At 46.4% G+C, this 17,971-nt stretch overlaps 1 protein-coding gene across 2 annotated transcripts in view; it reads right to left on the bottom strand.

Moving 5' to 3' along the window:
• The window catches only part of ABCA5 (ATP binding cassette subfamily A member 5), a 510,372-nt gene that overhangs the window by 481,716 nt on the left and 10,685 nt on the right, over positions 1–17,971 (bottom strand). The window contains exons 3-4 of one of the 2 annotated variants that reach the window (XM_029599288.1): positions 17,193–17,397; positions 10,505–10,666 (exon numbers count right to left, since the gene is read on the bottom strand). In XM_029599288.1, coding sequence (XP_029455148.1) covers positions 10,505–10,666; positions 17,193–17,397 — 367 coding nt within the window. Of the gene's footprint in view, positions 1–10,504; positions 10,667–17,192; positions 17,398–17,971 lie in introns of those variants that run through there. The other variant, XM_029599289.1, reaches the window with a different exon arrangement.

Raw genomic sequence — 17,971 nt, 5'->3', positions numbered from 1 at the left:
AAATGCTCTAGCCTTTAGGGTTCTCTTGGTTGGGTGTCTGATATCAGCTATTCTTGTACAACCAATACCGTCCACCCACATAATGTTGCAGACCCATTTATTCTTTCAATGTAGAATGACCACTAATCTTTTGTTCATATCACTTTAAACCTGTTTCAAAGAGATTTCAGTCACCAACATTAATTTCAAATCAGCAGTTTTAAACACAGGAAAATAAACTGCCGTGATAGCACTGAAGCTCTGTTGGATTTCCATGAAACAGAAAAATAATTGGTTTTAAACCATACAGATGTAGGAATAGTGTTGGTGCCCAGACAAGATAACACAGTTACACAAAGATTGTTTCTCATACAAATAGGGAAGTTAACTTTCAAACAACTCGGCAGGGCTACATATATGTGCATATATGTTGCGCAGAGATCTACAACAGAATTTTATAATCCAGTTATATTATAAAATATGAATGTCTACCCCGCAGCATACGCGAGTATGTATGCTTATATGCAAATAAATGCAATACACTGAAAACAAGTATTTTAATGCTTTGAACACCTGTACATTTCCTACCTATTTTTAAAGTTTTCATATGTATATTTTACATGTGAAAATATAGGACTTACTTATGTAAAGCCCAATTTACACACATAAACTGGTATATTTTAAAACATGTGCACAAAAATGAAATTATCAGTTTACTAGTTACACTATCAGTTTACCCAGTCCATCTCCAATTCATCAAGACCTTCCTGGTTCTTCAGCCTGAACGCCGCCCAGTTCACCCAGACCTCCCAACCAGCCAATACTACACAGTAAACATCTTTATTATAACTTATGCAAGATAATTAGCAGGAATAAAATTACATAAGTAAGCTGACAAATTTACGTGAAGTCTCTTTTAAAACAGTAATCTACTATTGAAACTGTCCTTAAAAAATAGAGATAAATTCTTCCTGGGACAGAAGGTCTGGACCTTTCCAGATATTACGAGGAGTACGCAAATTCGTAGAAGGAATTTCCTTCAAATGAATCAGGAATTAAGAACAATAGGAGCTCAATGTACAATATATTATCCAAGTAAATGTGTTGTGAAACATCAGCAACAAAGGTATGTGTTTTTAGACCCAATTGAGTTAAGGAAATTTCTTGATGCCAAATTACCTGTACTGATTCCAAGTCTCGGCAATGAAGTAGTTGTACCACATGTTTCCTAGGTATTTTCCTTAAATTGCTCAAAGTGTATGTTATCTTGGCTCTTTTTTTTCTTTATAACAGGGTTTGATTTTTTAAATAATGAGTAACTAGGTTTGATTATAATGCTTATTAGTATTAATTACCATGAAGTGTAAATTTACAACCAAGAATCTCATGTGTTATAATTATTTGCTTGTACCTATATAAATGGCAAGCTGATATTGCTGTCTGTATGTAAAAATATTTGGCATAAATAAAAAATAAAATTAAAAAATTAAAAAAAATAAAACAGTAATCTACACATGTAACTGTCGACCCTATCCTAAAACACTCCTAGACCACCCTCTTTTTTACGCGTGTATGTGCATCCAAAATGTAATGTATATATGTGAAATTTCGATATTTATAAAATACAGATTACGTGAGTAAATGCTACTTACGCTTGTATATGCTCATTTTTACGTGTAAATGTAACACACTATCATAGCAATTTTCAAAAGCCACTAAGGTGGGTAAATCCTAAGAACAATTCAATGGCATATAGTGTAGCAACTTTCAAAAGCCCACTTATATGGGTAAAGTGGATTTACACATGTAAAACCCATTTTTAAGCATGTAAATGCTTTTGAAAATCAGGGCCATATTTTGAAAATTCACCCTAGTGTCACACACACAAAATAGAACAGCAGACAGCTGCTGTTATTAGAGATGTGTATCGTGTGATCGATCATCTTAACGATCGATTTCGGCTGGGGGGGAAGGAATCGGATCGTCGCGGTTTTGTTTTTTAAAATATCGTGTAAATCGGGGGAGGGCGGGAAAACCGGCACACTAAAACATCCCTAAAAACCACCCCGACCCTTTAAAATAAATCCCCCACCCTCCCGAACCCCCCCAAAATGTCTTAAATTACCTGGGGTCCAGTGGGTGGGTCCCGTTGTGATCTTCCACTCTCGGGCCACGAGTGCGTTGATAGAAAATGGCGCCGGCGCTACCTTTGCCCTGTCATATGACAGGGCAAAGGTAGCGCCGGCGCCATTTTGGTTCCTGTCCCCGACGTCACGAGCGTAGAAGATCGCTCCCGGACCCCCGCTGGACCCCCAGGGACTTTTGGCCAGCTTGGGGGGGCCTCCTGACCCCCACAAGACTTGCCAAAAGTCCAGCGGGGGTTATGGCGCCAGCCATATGGCCATATTGCTGTATGGCAAAATGGCGCCGGCCGTACGGCAACACGATTCGAGTGCAGGAGGTCGTTCCCGGACCCTCGCTGGACTTTTGGCAAGTCTTGGGGGGGTCAGGAGGCCCCCCCAAGCTGGCCAAAAGTCCCTGGGGGTCCAGTGGGGGTCCGGGAGCGATCTTCTACGCTCGTGACGTCAGAGACAGGAACCAAAATGGCGCCGGCGCTACCTTTGCCCTGTCATATGACAGGACAAAGGTAGCGCCGGCGCCATTTTCTATCAACGCACTCGTGGCCCGAGAGTGGAAGATCACAACGGGACCCCCCCACTGGACCCCAGGTAATTTAAGACATTTTGGGGGGGTTCGGGAGGGTGGGGGATTTATTTTAAAGGGTCAGGGTGGGTTTTAGGGATGTTTTAGTGTGCCGGTTTTCCCGCCCTCCCCCTCCTCTCCCCCTTCCCCCGATTTTCGATTTTTGACGATAAATCGGGGGAATTCCTATTAAATATCACCTCTAACGATTTTTGATGATTTAAAATATATCGGACGATATTTTAAATCGTCAAAAAACGATTCACATCCCTAGCTGTTATCAGTGATCATGTCAATGAGTTTTTTTTATAAAAGTCATTGACTATGGTGTCACTTTAGAACCTCTGGGTGAAATGAAAGCATCCTTAATGGTTTACTGTTATACCATGTGAGGGATAGAGAGGTTTTGGGCATGTCCTGAAGAATCTGCTTAATCATGTTAAAATTTTTCAGGATCATAAATTATTTATGTATAAATATTTGATATTCCATCTTTTCTTAAAGGCAAGCACAAGAGGGATTACATACAAAATTAGAAAGAACATTGAGTACTTAAGTAATGCATATGTACAGCTCCATCGCAATCACCTCCACTTATAATCGAGCCAATGCAGTAAAGTGCGCTCAGACCGAGCGCACCATTAGCCCCCATTTGGACGTGTGTTTTTGAAGCGCAATTTTTACCCCTTATACAGTAAGGGGTAATAGTGAGTGGAAAACACACGTCCAACCCCCCCCCCCATGTTGATGAGCCTATTGGTTAGTCCCGCGCGATACAGAAAGTAAAATGTGCAGCCAAGCCGCACATTTTAATTTCAGCCGGCAGCGGGAAAGTGTACAGAAAAGCAGAAAAAACTGCTTTTCTGTACACCCTCCGACTTAATATCATAGCGATATTAAATCGGAGGCCCCAAAGACAAAAAAAAATTTAAAATCTAAAAAAAAATAAAATCTGCCCGTAGTCCGCGGGTTGGAAAATGGACGCTCAATTTTGCCGGCGTCCGTGTTCCAAACCCGTGGCTGTCAGCGGGTTTGACAACCGACGCCAGTAAAATTAAGCATTGGCTGTCAAACCCGCTGACAGCCGCCGCTTCTGTCAAAATGGAGGCACTAGGGACGCGCTAGAGTCCCTAGCGCCTCCTTTTTACCGAGGGCCCTAATTTGCATACCTGGGCTTCCTGAATTGCGCGCCCAGTAGAGTGGCCTGGGCATGCGCCAGGAGAGCGGGCGCTCGCCGGCTCTCCCGTGAAGTTTTCTGTATCTGCCCGTTTGTTAGAAACTGTAGATGAGATGCTTGTTCTCAAACCGGCTCATATCACTTAATAAGTTACAAAGAGGCAAAGCATGCTTCAGGGTGTTTGTCTCTCTAGTATGCCGGAACTTTGCCTCTTTGTAACTTATTAAGTGACATGAGCCGGTTTGAGAACACAGCATCTCATCTACAGTTTCTAACAAAATAAGTGGAGGTGATTGTGACATATCCAGTTCCTAGATCAAACTGAATAACTCAGTAACATTTGATGTTATACTAGTCAAAAGAACGGAACCCATATTCAAAAGAAAAAACCACACACAGTACATCTCTGTCATTAAATGTGATCTATGATATTGCTTTTGCGAATACAGAATACTTCATACAGTAGCCCCTGAGGCTGCTCTAAACATAGAGCGAAACTTGGCCAGAATCGGGCTGTTTTACTGTGAAAATAAAGTTCTTTGACTACACACCGATCGCATTTTTGTTGGTCACTACACAGCTATATTGGATCGGCTTCCAGTTTGTTTTTTGGGTCTTTCCCTGATACGGAATATGTACAGATACGAAATACAGATATGAGGAAGACAGCAAGAAAGGTACCTTAGGAACAAATAAGGCATAAAAGCAAGTCTGTTTACCGTAAATGGTGTTTTCTGTAGCTAGGATGAATTAGCCATACTCAATGGGTGATGTCATCAGGCAGCATGAGGCAGAGCTGTCTCGCCAAGTTAATAGAGCTTTTAGCTTTTTGCTCTTCTGGGCATGCACAGGAGTTCCCATGTGATTGCATGTTCTAGAATCTCCTCAGTCTATATCAAAGCATAGTTGACTCTGACAGATTGATGTTCAGGGAGGAGGGCAGGTTTCGCATAGCTAATTCATCCTATCTATAGAAAACATTGTTTACAGTAAGCAAACTTGCTTTTTTCTGTTGATAAGCAGGCTGAATTAGCCAATCTCAGTGGGAAGTTCCAAGCTGAGGGTTGCAGCGCAGTGGCTTTCTGGATGTGTTACTAGCAACTTAACACTCCTCATGGACAGCAATCTAAGTGGATGTTACTTGGTGCAGTATTGTTTGGCCCACCAAGCTGTCCAAAGCTGCTAATGCATCAAGACAGTAGAGCAATGTGAAAGCGTGAACTGATTACCAGGTAGTGGCTCTGCAGTTATCCTCTATGGGCATATTTCTGAGGTGTGCTATAGATGAGGCTGTGTTCACACTTGATGAGCTTTTTTTGGGTGTGCAAGGTATAGGGAGTTGGAAGAATAACAGTACTGTATGCAGGAGGTAATCAAGTTCAACAAAGAGTGCTTCGTAACTGGTGCTTCTAGTTTACTAGGGTCGTAATAGACAAATAGCTGAGAAGACTGTGACCTTGTGTTCTGGGTTTGTAGTATGCTCAAGCTCTCTTGCAATCCAAAGTGTGGAGCAGTTTCTCATGCTCTTGTTTGTGAGGCTTTGGGAAAAAAGTAGGAAGTGTAATGGTCTGCTATAAGTGGAATGCAATTATTACTTTTAGCAAGAATTTTGGGTGAATTCGGAGAACTACCATGTCGTGGAAAAATTGTAGCTAAGGAGAAAAATGAACTAGAGTTTTCAGTTCACTTACTCTTCTTGTGGAAGTTACTGCAGACAAGAAAATTATCTTCCATGTCAGAAACTTCAGTGTAGCGGAGTCCATGGGTTCAAAAGGGTCTTTCATTAATGTTATAAGAATAACAATGTCGCCCCAGGACACTGGTAGTTTTTTCATGGGTGAATGAAAATAGATGAGGCCCCACATGAAATGGGAAATTAGCAGATGTGTAGGGATCGGGGATTCGTTCTCCTGCTGGTGATAGGCGCTATGGCAGTTAAGTGCATGTGAACTGATGTGGTTGCTAAACCTGCCTGGGAGAAATGATGGAGGTAGGTTAGCAACTGACCTGAATTAATACAGACATCCTCGGCGTACCCCGTTCTGCGGGCCAATACCGGATCTGCACTTCTGAGGTAATCTCTACTCGTCTGAAGGGACTTCCTGGCATACCCCGCTCTGCGGCACTACCGGATCGTCACAGCACTGGTAACACCCTGGGTATACCCTACTGTTCAGAACTGTACTTATTTGCATCACCCGCTCTGCAGGTTCTGTTTTTCCTTCCTTCATAATAAAGTCTCTAATCACAGCTGTGTCCAATGCCACTGAGACCACGCCTATCGACGGTGAGGCCCACAGGGCTCCTCCCTGTGGGCGGAGACACCTCTCATCTCGGTCCAGGGCTCACATCCTTACAAAAATATAACAGATTGTTAACTCCATGGACCCTGCTCAGGTCTCAGCCATTCAAGGCCACCCCTGGCCTGGCGCAACGTCTTGCCAAGCAACAAAGGACATTAGAGACTTTGGCTATCGCCTTCAATCAGCTAAACTCTCGGCTGAACACTACATCGACGCCTGACAAGGCCACTTCCTCTCCACGTGAGTTGCCTGTATGACTCTCTGTGCCCTTGCCAGCACCCCCTCGTTTTACAGGTGATCCCCTCTTATGTAGGGGTTTTCTGAATTTGTGCTGTATGCACTTTTCACTACAACCTACTTATTTCCAAGACGTAGTGTCCAAAACTACATATATACTGTCCCTTTTAGACGGGAAAGCCCTGGCTTAGGCTTCACCCCTCTGAGAACGTAATGATCCAATTCTCAAGGATTTGACAGGTTTCCTTGCTCTCTTTCGTTCTGTGTTTGACGACCCTGCTCGCAAGACTGTTGCTGGATCTGCACTCCTGCATCTACAACAAGGTACCAAACCTTTATTGAGTTTAAAACCTTGTCATCAGAGCTACATTGGGACCTGGGTTGCCTGCGGGCTATTTTCCTGGAAGGCCTTAACACTCACATTAAAGATAAATTAGCAGCACGTGAACTTCCTGATACTCTGGACTCTCTCATTGACCTTGCGGGACGAATTGATCGTCATCTGTGAGCGCTCACAAGAAGTAAAGGGTCCTAAAAAGATGCCATCAGGAGTTCCACGCTCTCGTCCAGCGCCTGTTACTCAGACTACTCCCACACCCAATATCGAGGAGGAAGAACTCATGCAACTAGGCCGCAGCCATCTATCTGCTAAGGAGAGGCGTCACCGAAAGAGATTAGGCCTCTGCATGTACTGCGGACAACCTGGCCACGCTGTTCCCTCCAGTCCTATCTGTCCAGGAAACTCGCAGACCTAGGATCCGCCGGAGGACTCCTCCTAGGTCTAAATTCTCCATCTCCTCCACTGACACTTCCAGTTTCCATCAACTCAGATGCCCTCAAATTCCACACACTAGCTTTAGTGGACTCCGGTGCCAGTGGGAACTTCATACTCAGACAACTCGTAGAGCACCTACGTATCCCCACTGTTCAGACACCTACTCAACTGCTATTGCCATCTATACCCCTGTTCATTGTAAACCGATGTGATATTCACTTGAATGTCAGTATAGAAAAGTTCTAAATAAATAAATAAATAAATAAATAAATAAATAAATACATGGCGAGCCATTACCTGGTGAGGTCTCTTATTCAACTCATACCCCACTGCTCAGAACTGTACTTATTTGCATTACCCGCTCTCCGGGTTCTGCTTTTCCCTCCTTCATAATAAAGTCTCTAATCACAGCTGTGTCCTACGCCGCTGAGACCACGCCTACCAATGGTGAGGCCCACAGGGCGGAAACATCCTTACAAAAACATAACACCACCTATCTCCTGCACCAACAGGTGAGCCCGCAAATCTTCATTGAGAAAATCGAGGGGCTCCACTTCTGGAGACTGCATCCTTCTGAGGCCTCCTGGGGTGAAAGGACTGAGACCTACTGAAGGGACGGGATCTCTGGGAAGAAGCTTCCCGATAAGGACAAAATCGCTGGTAGTCTCGAGAGTGGCCACCTGCACGAAAGGCCTGAGAAACTGGCTTCTCATCCTCTGGCAAGCAAGGGACCTGGGCTTCCCCTCATCAGTTTGCCACCTTTTACAACTCACTGCCAAAGAAAAGCGAACCATTGAAGGCCAGCTTGATGAGATTGGACTTAGCAATAGTGTCTGCTGACCAATTGTGCAGCCACAGGGCCATCTACCTGATATACTAGAATTCCTCCTCTGATGACTGTGCGAACCAAGCCACAGCCCGCATCAGCTAAAAAGGCAGCCCTAGGTTCTTCTAGATCTGCTATCCAAAACCATGCTGCTAGAGTCTTGAGAAAGCATGCAATAGCTTAAGCTACCAGAGTACAACAAGAAGCAATTTGCAAATTCATCATCACTATCTCAAAGGTGTGCTGAAGGATAGCCTCAATCCTCCTATCCTGAACATCCTTAAGAGCTGCTCCTCCTTCCACCGGGATGATGGTTTGCTTAGTGACAGAACATACCAAAGCATCCACCTTCGGGAAACGCAACTGCTCTCTGGCCTGTGGATCCAAGGGGTATAAAACCGCCAAGGCACACCCCCCTTTAAAGCTCGCTTCTGGTGCACTCCATTCAAGTTCAATCAACCTCTTGAATTGCAAACAGGAGGGGAAAGAAATAAGAAGCTTCACATAGGGTGATCAATATGGGGTCCTTCTTCTGCACACTCAAAGAGTCACCCCCAGTCACTCTGAGGGTCTTCAAAGTTTGAGAGATCAGACTTAGCAACTCATCTCTGTGAAAGAAATGGAGAAGAATCCTATGTGACTCCAAATCTGGGGGAATCTCTCCCTCCTCAGTAGATGAGCCACCACAATCAGCATCAGTGTCATCTTGATCCACATCCATTCGAACATTTTCAGAACGTGCTGTGCCACAGATTTTGCCCATGATGGCAGACACAGGGGAACTCCAAGCACACAAACCTAAAGGGGCAGGTATTGCCAACTCAGACAGATGCCCCTGTAGAAAGGTCTATAGTCCCTGGAAGAATTCCACCCAGCAAACAGAAAGTGACTCCATACCAGGCCCCATAGGCTGAACCAGACATCCTGCGAGCGAGTCTCCCCTGAAGACAACTCAGCCAGTAAATCAACCAAAGTAGGGGACACCCACACCGTGTCGCCTCCAGTCTCACCTTCCTTCAAACCATGGGGGTGGACCAGTGTCTGCAAAATCAGTAGGAGGCAAATCCCCACAAGCATCCAGGCAGCGCTGACATAGGCTTGTAGAAAGCTCCAGCTGTATCGCCCTGATGTGGCATGCAGCACAAATAGTTAAGCACTTAGACTTCTTTGCTGCTGGCACCATGGTTGGCATGCGCTCAATATACACATACAGACATGCCCAACTAAACACACAAAATGTACTTACAGAAAAATGCCCAGCAACATGCGCGTAAAAAGTGTGCCCAGACTAGAGCACAAAATGTGAGTTCAGAAAGGCCGCCCAGCTATACGTGCACAAGAATGCCCAGATCAGATTTACAAAATGCTTCCAGACAAAACGCTCAGCAGCAAGGGCCCATCAGGAAACATGGATTTAGAAGGTATGAGGAGGCGTGCACCGACAACACACACAAAAACGCACGAACTAACCACTGCAGCCTACCATGCGCCAGGAAGGAAAAGCCTGAGAGCAGGGCCTAGCCAAAAGGCTGCTCAACTCGCCGTGCCAGAGCTGCCTCCACAACTCACAGAACTTCCCAGACACGTGAGAAGGAGAAGTCGAACGCCGAGGAGGAAGACCCGGTAGGAAGAATCCTTATTAAAACAGTTCCTTTCTCTTTTTTTTTTAATGAAGTAAAAAACTTTTACCTAAGCTCAGCCCTCCCTGGCTGAGAGCAAGAACGGGTCCCACCTTCGGGGGGGGGGGGGGGGGGAGAGGAGGAGGAGGTGAAAGCCTTCACCACCAAGCCTGTCTCAGCCTGCAAATGCTAATATTTTTTTAAGTCCATGCCAGCCAAGGCTACCAGACTGAAAGCTCTCTACTGAGGGAGGGATCAAAAGGTATCACCTCAGGAGGCAAGTGATGCTATACAATCATATCATCTTCTAGGTGGTTTCTTCTAATTTTTTTTTTTTTTTACAGGCAATCCACAGTAGGGAAATACATGTCCAACATCTGCTGGAGACGGAGAATACTGAAGGGCTAATATCAGGGCGAGACTAAATATCTGTGTCATCATCTTCTTACTCCATTTCCATCTGCTGGCAGAGGTACATAACCCACCGGTGGGGATTGGCCAGCCTGAATGCAGAGGAACTTTCTTTTTCAATAGCATAAGGTTTGGTCTGTAAAACTTCAGCAGAGACCAGAGTTGTAGTTCGTATCTGTAAAGATTCTGTTGGAAAAAAAACTATTTCCCCACTGGGCTCAAATCTGCAGACCCAGGTCCTTTGAAGTAGCGCAACCTATCATTTGTAGTCAGCTTTTAAAATTTCAGCACTGAGGTGCAGTGCAATGCTATTTTGCACCCTGCCCAGCCCTCATTTGATAAACGAGTCCCATGTGATATGCTAGTTAATTATTGGAAAACACCACAAGCGGCACAGAAGTAGGTAGAAAAGGAATTAGATTTTCACACAAAAGCAAAAACATAATCTAATCAAGAAACTCTTGCAGACTATACCTCTTGATTTGCTGTAAATGGCAGAATCTGGAACAGAATCTGGAAAAAATCTGAGCTGATAGGACATGAAATCATTGAAAACTAGGCCGACACTCTTCTCTTCATTAGAAATAATTGCATCTTTCAATACTTCTTCGTTGGCATATCCTTTTATGTTTATAGCTATAAAACAAAATAGGTGCCCATGGTTAAGCTTATATGCTTTATTATGTACCTTTTAAAATATGCTACTGAATTTAGCAAGCAATCATGAAAGCTACCAGCCCACTACAAACCAGAAGAAAAGATACAAAAATTACCCCAATTGTACTGGGCGCCACTGGCTTGATTAAAAAAAACTTCCAGGTGCCCCTTAATGTACATATGACAGCCTATGAACTCCAGAAGGAATCCCTCTGTGGCATAATGCAAATATTAAGAAAAGCACTAGCAATACATTAGAGAGAAGAGATCATAGCCAACATGCCCTGGCTTATGAGCAAGGTTCATTCCTGTCATAATATGCACAAACAAAGCCTTTCTGGAAATACTACCCAAGAGAAACTTTTTAGGCTTTTATTTTACTAAGATACTCAACTGCTGAAAGTTTAGTTTTAAACCAAAGGAAATTTGGTTCTTACTTTGCTAATTTCCGTTCCTGTAGTACCACAGATCAGTCCAGACTCCTGGGTTTTGTCTCCCCTCCAGCAGATGGAGACAGAAAAATTTTCAGAAACACTGGCATATAACCTAGTGTACCACCTGCAACCCCTCAGTATTACTATATACCAAAGCTGATACCAAAAGAGAATAGTTCCAAATCAAACAAAGAATACAATATCCCCCAAACAAGCAGAGGAAAGGAGAAAATACAAACTGCCAACCATGATACAGAATCAAAAGGCAGAGAAAAAAACCTGTGCCAATTCTTCAGATAACCCACAGACCAGGCAGATAGAACGAGTGGACTCCCCAGAGCTGGGCGGGACTCTGGACTGATCTGTGGTACTACAGAATGAAAATTAGCAAGGCAAGAACCAATTTTCCTTTCCCTGACATACCCAGATCAGTCCAGCCTCCTGGGACGTACCAAAGGTTCCTTAACATGGGTGGGACTGGGGAAGTCCCGCTGGAAGGACACACTCTCCGAAGGCAACAACCTCCAAAACATGGACATCCAGTCTATACTGTCTGGCAAAGGTATGCAAGGACTTCCAAGTTGCTGCACGGCAAATCTCCTGTGGAGAAACTAGCTGACACTCCACCCAGGATACAGCGTGGGATCGTGTCGAATGGGTTCTCAAGCCTTCTGGGACCGGAAGACTGCGACAAATATAAGCTGCTCCAATAGCCTCCTTCAACCAACGAGAAATAGTCGCATTCAACGCTTTCTGACCCTTCTTAGGACCACTCCACAGGACAAAGGGGTGATCTGACAGTCTAAAACTGTTATCACAACAAGGCCCGTCTGACATCCAATCGCCTTAACTCTGGAGGCATGGGCTGAACCCAACTCCAGGTTCATAAAAGCTGGAAGCTCCACCCATTGACTCAAGTGAAACGCCGACACCACCTTAGGGAGGAAAGATGGAGCCATCCTCAAAGAAATCCCAGAGTCTGAAATCTGCACGAAAGGCTCCCTGCAGGATAATCCCTGGATCTCTGACACCCTTCTGGCCGAACAAGTAGCCACAAAGAAGACAACTTTCAGCATGAGATCCTTAATGGTAGCTTTCCGAAGGGGCTCAAACGGTGCCTCACACAAACCCCTAAGAACTAAAATAAGGTTCCAAGATGGGCAAATAGCTTGAGGAGGACACAAATGTTTCGCTCCCCTAAGAAAACGCACCACGTCTGGGTGTGCCGCTAGGGGCTTACTATTGACCTTGCCCCTAAAACAGGCCAGAGCGGAGACCTGGACTTGCAAAGATCTGTAGGAGAGATCCTTCACCAGCCCATTCTGCAAGAAAGCCAGGATATGGAACAACGATGCTCGCTGAGAGTCAACTTGTTTGAGAGTACACCAGGACTTGAAAACCCTCCACACCCTAGCATAAGCCAAGGAGATAGAGGACTTAAGAGCCTGCAACTAAGTGGTGATGACATCCTCTAGGTATCCCTTCTTCCTCAAACACTGCATCTCAAAAGCCAAGCTGCTAGACAAAAGCGACCTGCCTGACCGAAAGATACAGGACCTTGACAAAGCAGGTTTGGAAGATGTCCCAATCTCAGCAGGCCATCCCCTGCTAGATTTATCAGATCCACAAACCAAAGCTGCCACGGCCACTCTGGAGCTACCAGGATCATGCTTCCTGAACGGATCTCTATCCTTCTGAGTAGCCTGACCACCAGGGGCCACGGCGGAAACACATAGATGAGTATGTTGGTTGGCTACGGAAGAACCAGGACATCGACCCCTTCCGCTCCTCGCCCTCTTCTGCAACTGAAGAAGCGAGGGGCTTTGGCATTCCTCTGAGTTGCCATTAGATCCATGTGGGGAATCCCCCATCTTTGTATAATGAGACTCATCGCTTCGTCTGAGAGCTCCCATTCTGCAGGCTCCAACCGCTGACAGCTGAGGAAATCAGCTTGCACATTGTTGGACCCCACTATGTGCAAAACCACTATCTGAACTAGGTGCTGTTCCACCCAAGAGATTAACTGTTCCGCTTCTCAAGCCACCGCTCAACTCTTGCTCCCCCCTTGGCAGTTGATATAGGCTACTGTGGTTGCATTATTGGACAGGAACCTGCCCGAGCAACCGCCACCAGAGGTAAGAACTCCTGGAGAGCCAAATGCACTGTCCATGTCTCGAGGCAATTGATGGACCATGTCGCTTCCTGCAGCAACCGCTGCCCTTAGGCTGACTGGAACTGACATACTGCTCACCATCCAAAGAGACTGGCATTCATCATCACGACTGTCCAGTGCGAAATCTCCAAGTGCACTCCACGGCACAGATGACTGGGCAAAAGCCACCAAGACAGACTGGACCGTGCAGAGTCGGTAAGAGGGAGCGGGAGATGAAATTGCTCCAAGGCTGGATTCCAACGGGACAGCAATGACCGCTGAAGAGGTCTCATATAAGCAAACACCCAGGGAACAAGCTCCAAGGTGGATGCCATGGAGCTAAGGACCTGCAAGTAATCCCAGACTCTGGGAACCTGGGTCTGCAAGAGACTCTGGATCTGAGACTGTAACTTGAGAATGCGCTCCTCTGGGAGATAAACCTTCCCGGCTTGAGTATCAAAAGGTGCTCCCAGAAAATTCAGAATTTGCAAAGGGAGAAGATGACTCTTGGAAAGATTTACCACCCAACCCAGGGATTGCAAACGGCGCATCATCATCTCCACCGCTCGACTGCATAGGTCCTGTGACTTCGCTCAAATCAGCCAAATGTCCAAATAAGGGTGCACCAGAACCCCCTCTCTCCTGAGAGCCGCCACAATCACTACCATCACTTTGGTGAAAGTCCATGCAGCTGTCACTAAACCAAATGGAAGGGCGCAAAATTGAAAATGTTCCCTCAGGATCATGAACCTGAGAAACTGCTGATGTTCCGGATAGATCCCAATGTGCAGGTAGGCCTCTGTCAAATCCAAGGATGCCAGGAATCCCCCTATCCGAACGCCGCAATGACAGACCGCAAAGTTTCTTTTAAAAAATGTGGTACTTTGAGAGCCAGGTTTAGCTTTTTTAGATCCAGAATTGGACGAAGAGGTCCCTCCTTTTTGGGAACCACAAAATAGAATAACAGCCCTGGCCTCTCTCGAGCGGAGGGACAGAAACTATGGCCACGAAAAGACGCAGAAGCTTGAGAGTTTGCTGCACTACCAACTCCTTGCCAGCGGTATCACAAGGGATTCGCAGAAAAAGACTTCTGAGTGGCTGAGCAAACTAAAGCATAACCTCGTTTATGACGTCTAAGACCCACTGGTCTCATGTTATTTTGACCCACTCCTCATAAAAGTGCGAGAGACAACTGCCTATCCTTAGGACCAAAGAGTGGGCCAGCCTCGCTTCATTGGATAGACTTGCTGCTGCCAGAGCCCTGGCTGGAGATATTCCTGCCCGCTTTGCGGGCCTGAAAGAACTGGTTCCAAGGCTGTGACTTCCCCAAGGCCTGTCTCTGTCCCGTAGCCGGGGCTCTACTCTGGCGAAAACATTGATGGCTCTGAAAATGTCAGCGTGGTGGGATTTGCCCTCTGGCCCCTTGGGCTTATCCTCTGGCAACTTGTGGACTTTGTTTTTACCCAAGAGTTTTATGAGCTGCTTGAGATGTTCCCCAAAAAGGAGATTCCCCTTAAATGAAAGAGCCCCTAGCTGAGCCTTAGCGGAAACATCAGCCAATCAATTTTGCAACCAGAGGAGCCTCCTAGCAGAGACAGCCAACACCATCATTCTTGACGAAGTACGAAGAAAATCATACAGGGCACTGGAGTCATAAGCGACCACCACCTCAAGATGCTCCATGTGCTTAGTCTCATAGGACGACAAGGTTCTACCCTCCTGAAGCTGCTGCACCCATCTCAAGGAAGCCTTGAGCATAAAACTACTGCAGACAGCAGCCCGGATGCCTAAAGCTAAGACTTCAAAAATCCTTGAGGTGCACTTCCAGTTTCTTGTCCTGTAAATCCTTCAGAGCCATGGCTCCCATCATGGGTATGGTTGTTTTCTTGGTAACAGCGGAAACGGACGCATCCACCTTCGGCACCCGCAGGAGCGCCAGAGTGTCCTCGGCAAAGGATACAACTTGTCCATAGCTCAGCTCCCTTAACGACAGTCTCCAGAGTATCCCACTCCCTTACCATCAACTTCTTCATGGACTTGGAAAAAGGAAAGTCTTAGCCGGAGCCCGTAAGTCCACCATGACTGGGTCCACATCTTCGTGGTCAGCATCCTCTTGAGGTGCCGGAATACCCAACTCCACCAGGACAGCTAGAATCAGGGGACCCAACTCATCCCTCTGAAAAAGGCGCAGCACCTGGGGATTGTCCCCATCCACAGCAGGAACCTTCATTGCATCCTCGGATAGGACCTGCAGGTCATGATCCAGCTCTGCATCCGGGGTGACATCCCCCAGCGAGCCAGTCAGGAGGGACTCCTCTGAGGACCCCTCCTCTGGAGCCCATGAACAAGAGGGACTGCGAACCCTCCGGACCCTGGTAGCTGCCGAGGACTGTGAGGGCTTGGGCCCCTTACCAGAGAGGGGCTCAATGCCTTACGATTGTGAGAGGGTTGCTCCACGGCCTGGCGGTACAGAAAACCTTTGTGCATTTAAAGCACAAATTCTGGAGAAAAAGGAGAAAGACAGTCAGAATCCTCCCCTGATTGCTCTCTTCGGACCCCCTGGGCCTCCTCAGGGCTTAAATTGGGTGGAGAAAGTGGCAGTAGGAGATCCCCTCCCCCTGCTGCAGACTGAGACTTCGCAGCTTAAGGGTCCAAAATGGCCAACATTCCCGCACTCAGTGGGAACGGATCGCAGGCCCCACTCCGCGCGTCCTTCGGGGCCCCCCCCCACCGTGCTGGCACTGCCGCAAAGAAACTGCCGCTGTCCCACAGGACGTGCCTTCCCCTGCAGAGAGGCACTGGGAGCAGTGAGAGTCCTGTGATAAACACGAGAATACGTGATCACACACGGAGTATCGAAGCTCCTTCGGCATGTTGGCAGAGCATGCAACCATGCGGGAGACAGCTGCATGGTGGGAAAGAAAAAAGGACCTCCAGAAGCCACAAAACAAAAGACAAACGGAGAGGAGTTCCCGGAGCTGCACCACCAGCACCGGGGAAAAGCAGCAGCAAGGCTAGACAGAGCACTGTGCGAAGCCTGAAAAGAAAACAAACAACCTCTCTACTTTTTTTTTTTTTTCCCAAACAAAACTTTCCAAGTACAACAAAATACAAAGAGAGAGAAAAAAAGACAGCCTTATCTGGAGCCTTGGTAAAGGTTCGTTCTTCCCCCGAGACCCAGAAAGTGAAGGAACTGGACCACCAGCTTTCAACCTCCGGCTTGGAAAACTGGAGCAAATTTGGGTCACCAACCCCTGCTCGTCCAGCCCTACTACTAGGAAGGATGGTCTCATCAGGACCTGCCAAGCTCTTAGGAGGGAAATCCTGTCCTAAAAATCTGTTGCTTTTTTTTTTTTTTTTACTAAGAGGTTCAGAACTGCAGGTTTTGCACCGCCTCCATCTGCCGAAGACAGAGAAATACTGAGGGGTTGCAGATGGTACACCAGGTTATATGCCGGTGCTTCTGAAAATTTCTCTGTCTCCATCTGCTGGAGGGGAAGCAAAACTCAGGAGTCTGGACTGATCTGGGTATGTACAGGGAACAATCCATTTAGTACATGTACTGAAATTTCCAAATTCCACTTTCTCTAAAGGTAATAAAAATAACCATATCTTCAGTGTTTGGCTCTCTCAACATTTCACTGATTATTGATTGCATTAGCCATGGCATAGAAGTTATGCCAAAGATACAAATGTAATAAGAGATGTTCATCTCTGATTCACGAAAGTTGCCACTGGGCCAGATTTCCAGGATATTCACAGTAAATACAGTATGTGTGAAACGCATTTGATTACAGGACTTTAATTTCAATATTAATTGGATAGTCTACATATTTCTAGAAAACCAAGCTTGTTTAAGGGCCTCCGCAGGCTACATCAGAATATTGCTAGAAAGCTTGATGAATCCACATAATAATACCCTTTGTGAAGCACTCAGATGCTACCATGTGCATGATTCTTCTTGTAAAGTTCGTCACCGGTGAGTATCCAATGATGAACTGCGAGTCTGTGAAATCATCCAGGGTACCAAGAGAAGCATTAGGCATCCTTCCATATCGTTTGTTTGGACTAATTGAGCTTACTATTATCAGCAACACCAGCAGAAAGAGTGGAAAAAGGATTTCCTGTGGGAAGGGAAAAATAAAATATGGTAACTATACATAAAAAATGTTGGAATATGATACAGTGTCAATGTACAGAAATGGAATTGTCTCACTTAAGAAAACAGATGTAAACTACAAGATAGCAGGGCCTTGTTCAAATGGGAGTTTTCCGCATTCTGTGCCTTCACTGAATATGGCCCAGAATCTACCTTATAAATGGCCTGTGACCGACGGCCCGCAAATGCGCAGTAGAGACCAGCTCTACCGCGCATGTGCGGGCGAGCACGTCGCTCTGAGGCAGCTTCAGAAAGAAAAAAAAAATGGCGGCGTCCAGTGGCAGCAGCGGGCGGCGGCGGTACCGGCAGCGGGCGGCGACGGCGGTAGCGAGCGGCGGCGGTACCGGCAGCGGGCGGCGATGGCGGTAGCGAGCGGCGGCGGTAGCGACGGCGGTAGCGGGCGGCGACGGCAGTAGCGGGCGGTAGCGAGGGAGGGAGAAGAGAGAGAGAGGGAGGGACGGACTGAGTGGGAGGGAGGGACGGAGAGAGAGAGTGGGAGGGAGTGACTGAGTGAGAGGGAGGGACTGAGTGGGAGGGAG

This window comes from Rhinatrema bivittatum, chromosome 4 (genome assembly GCF_901001135.1).
Source record: "Rhinatrema bivittatum chromosome 4, aRhiBiv1.1, whole genome shotgun sequence".
NCBI lineage: Eukaryota > Metazoa > Chordata > Amphibia > Gymnophiona > Rhinatrematidae > Rhinatrema > Rhinatrema bivittatum.
The sequence above is the reverse complement of the archived record's forward strand: the minus strand, read 5'-3'. Positions and strand labels throughout refer to the sequence as shown.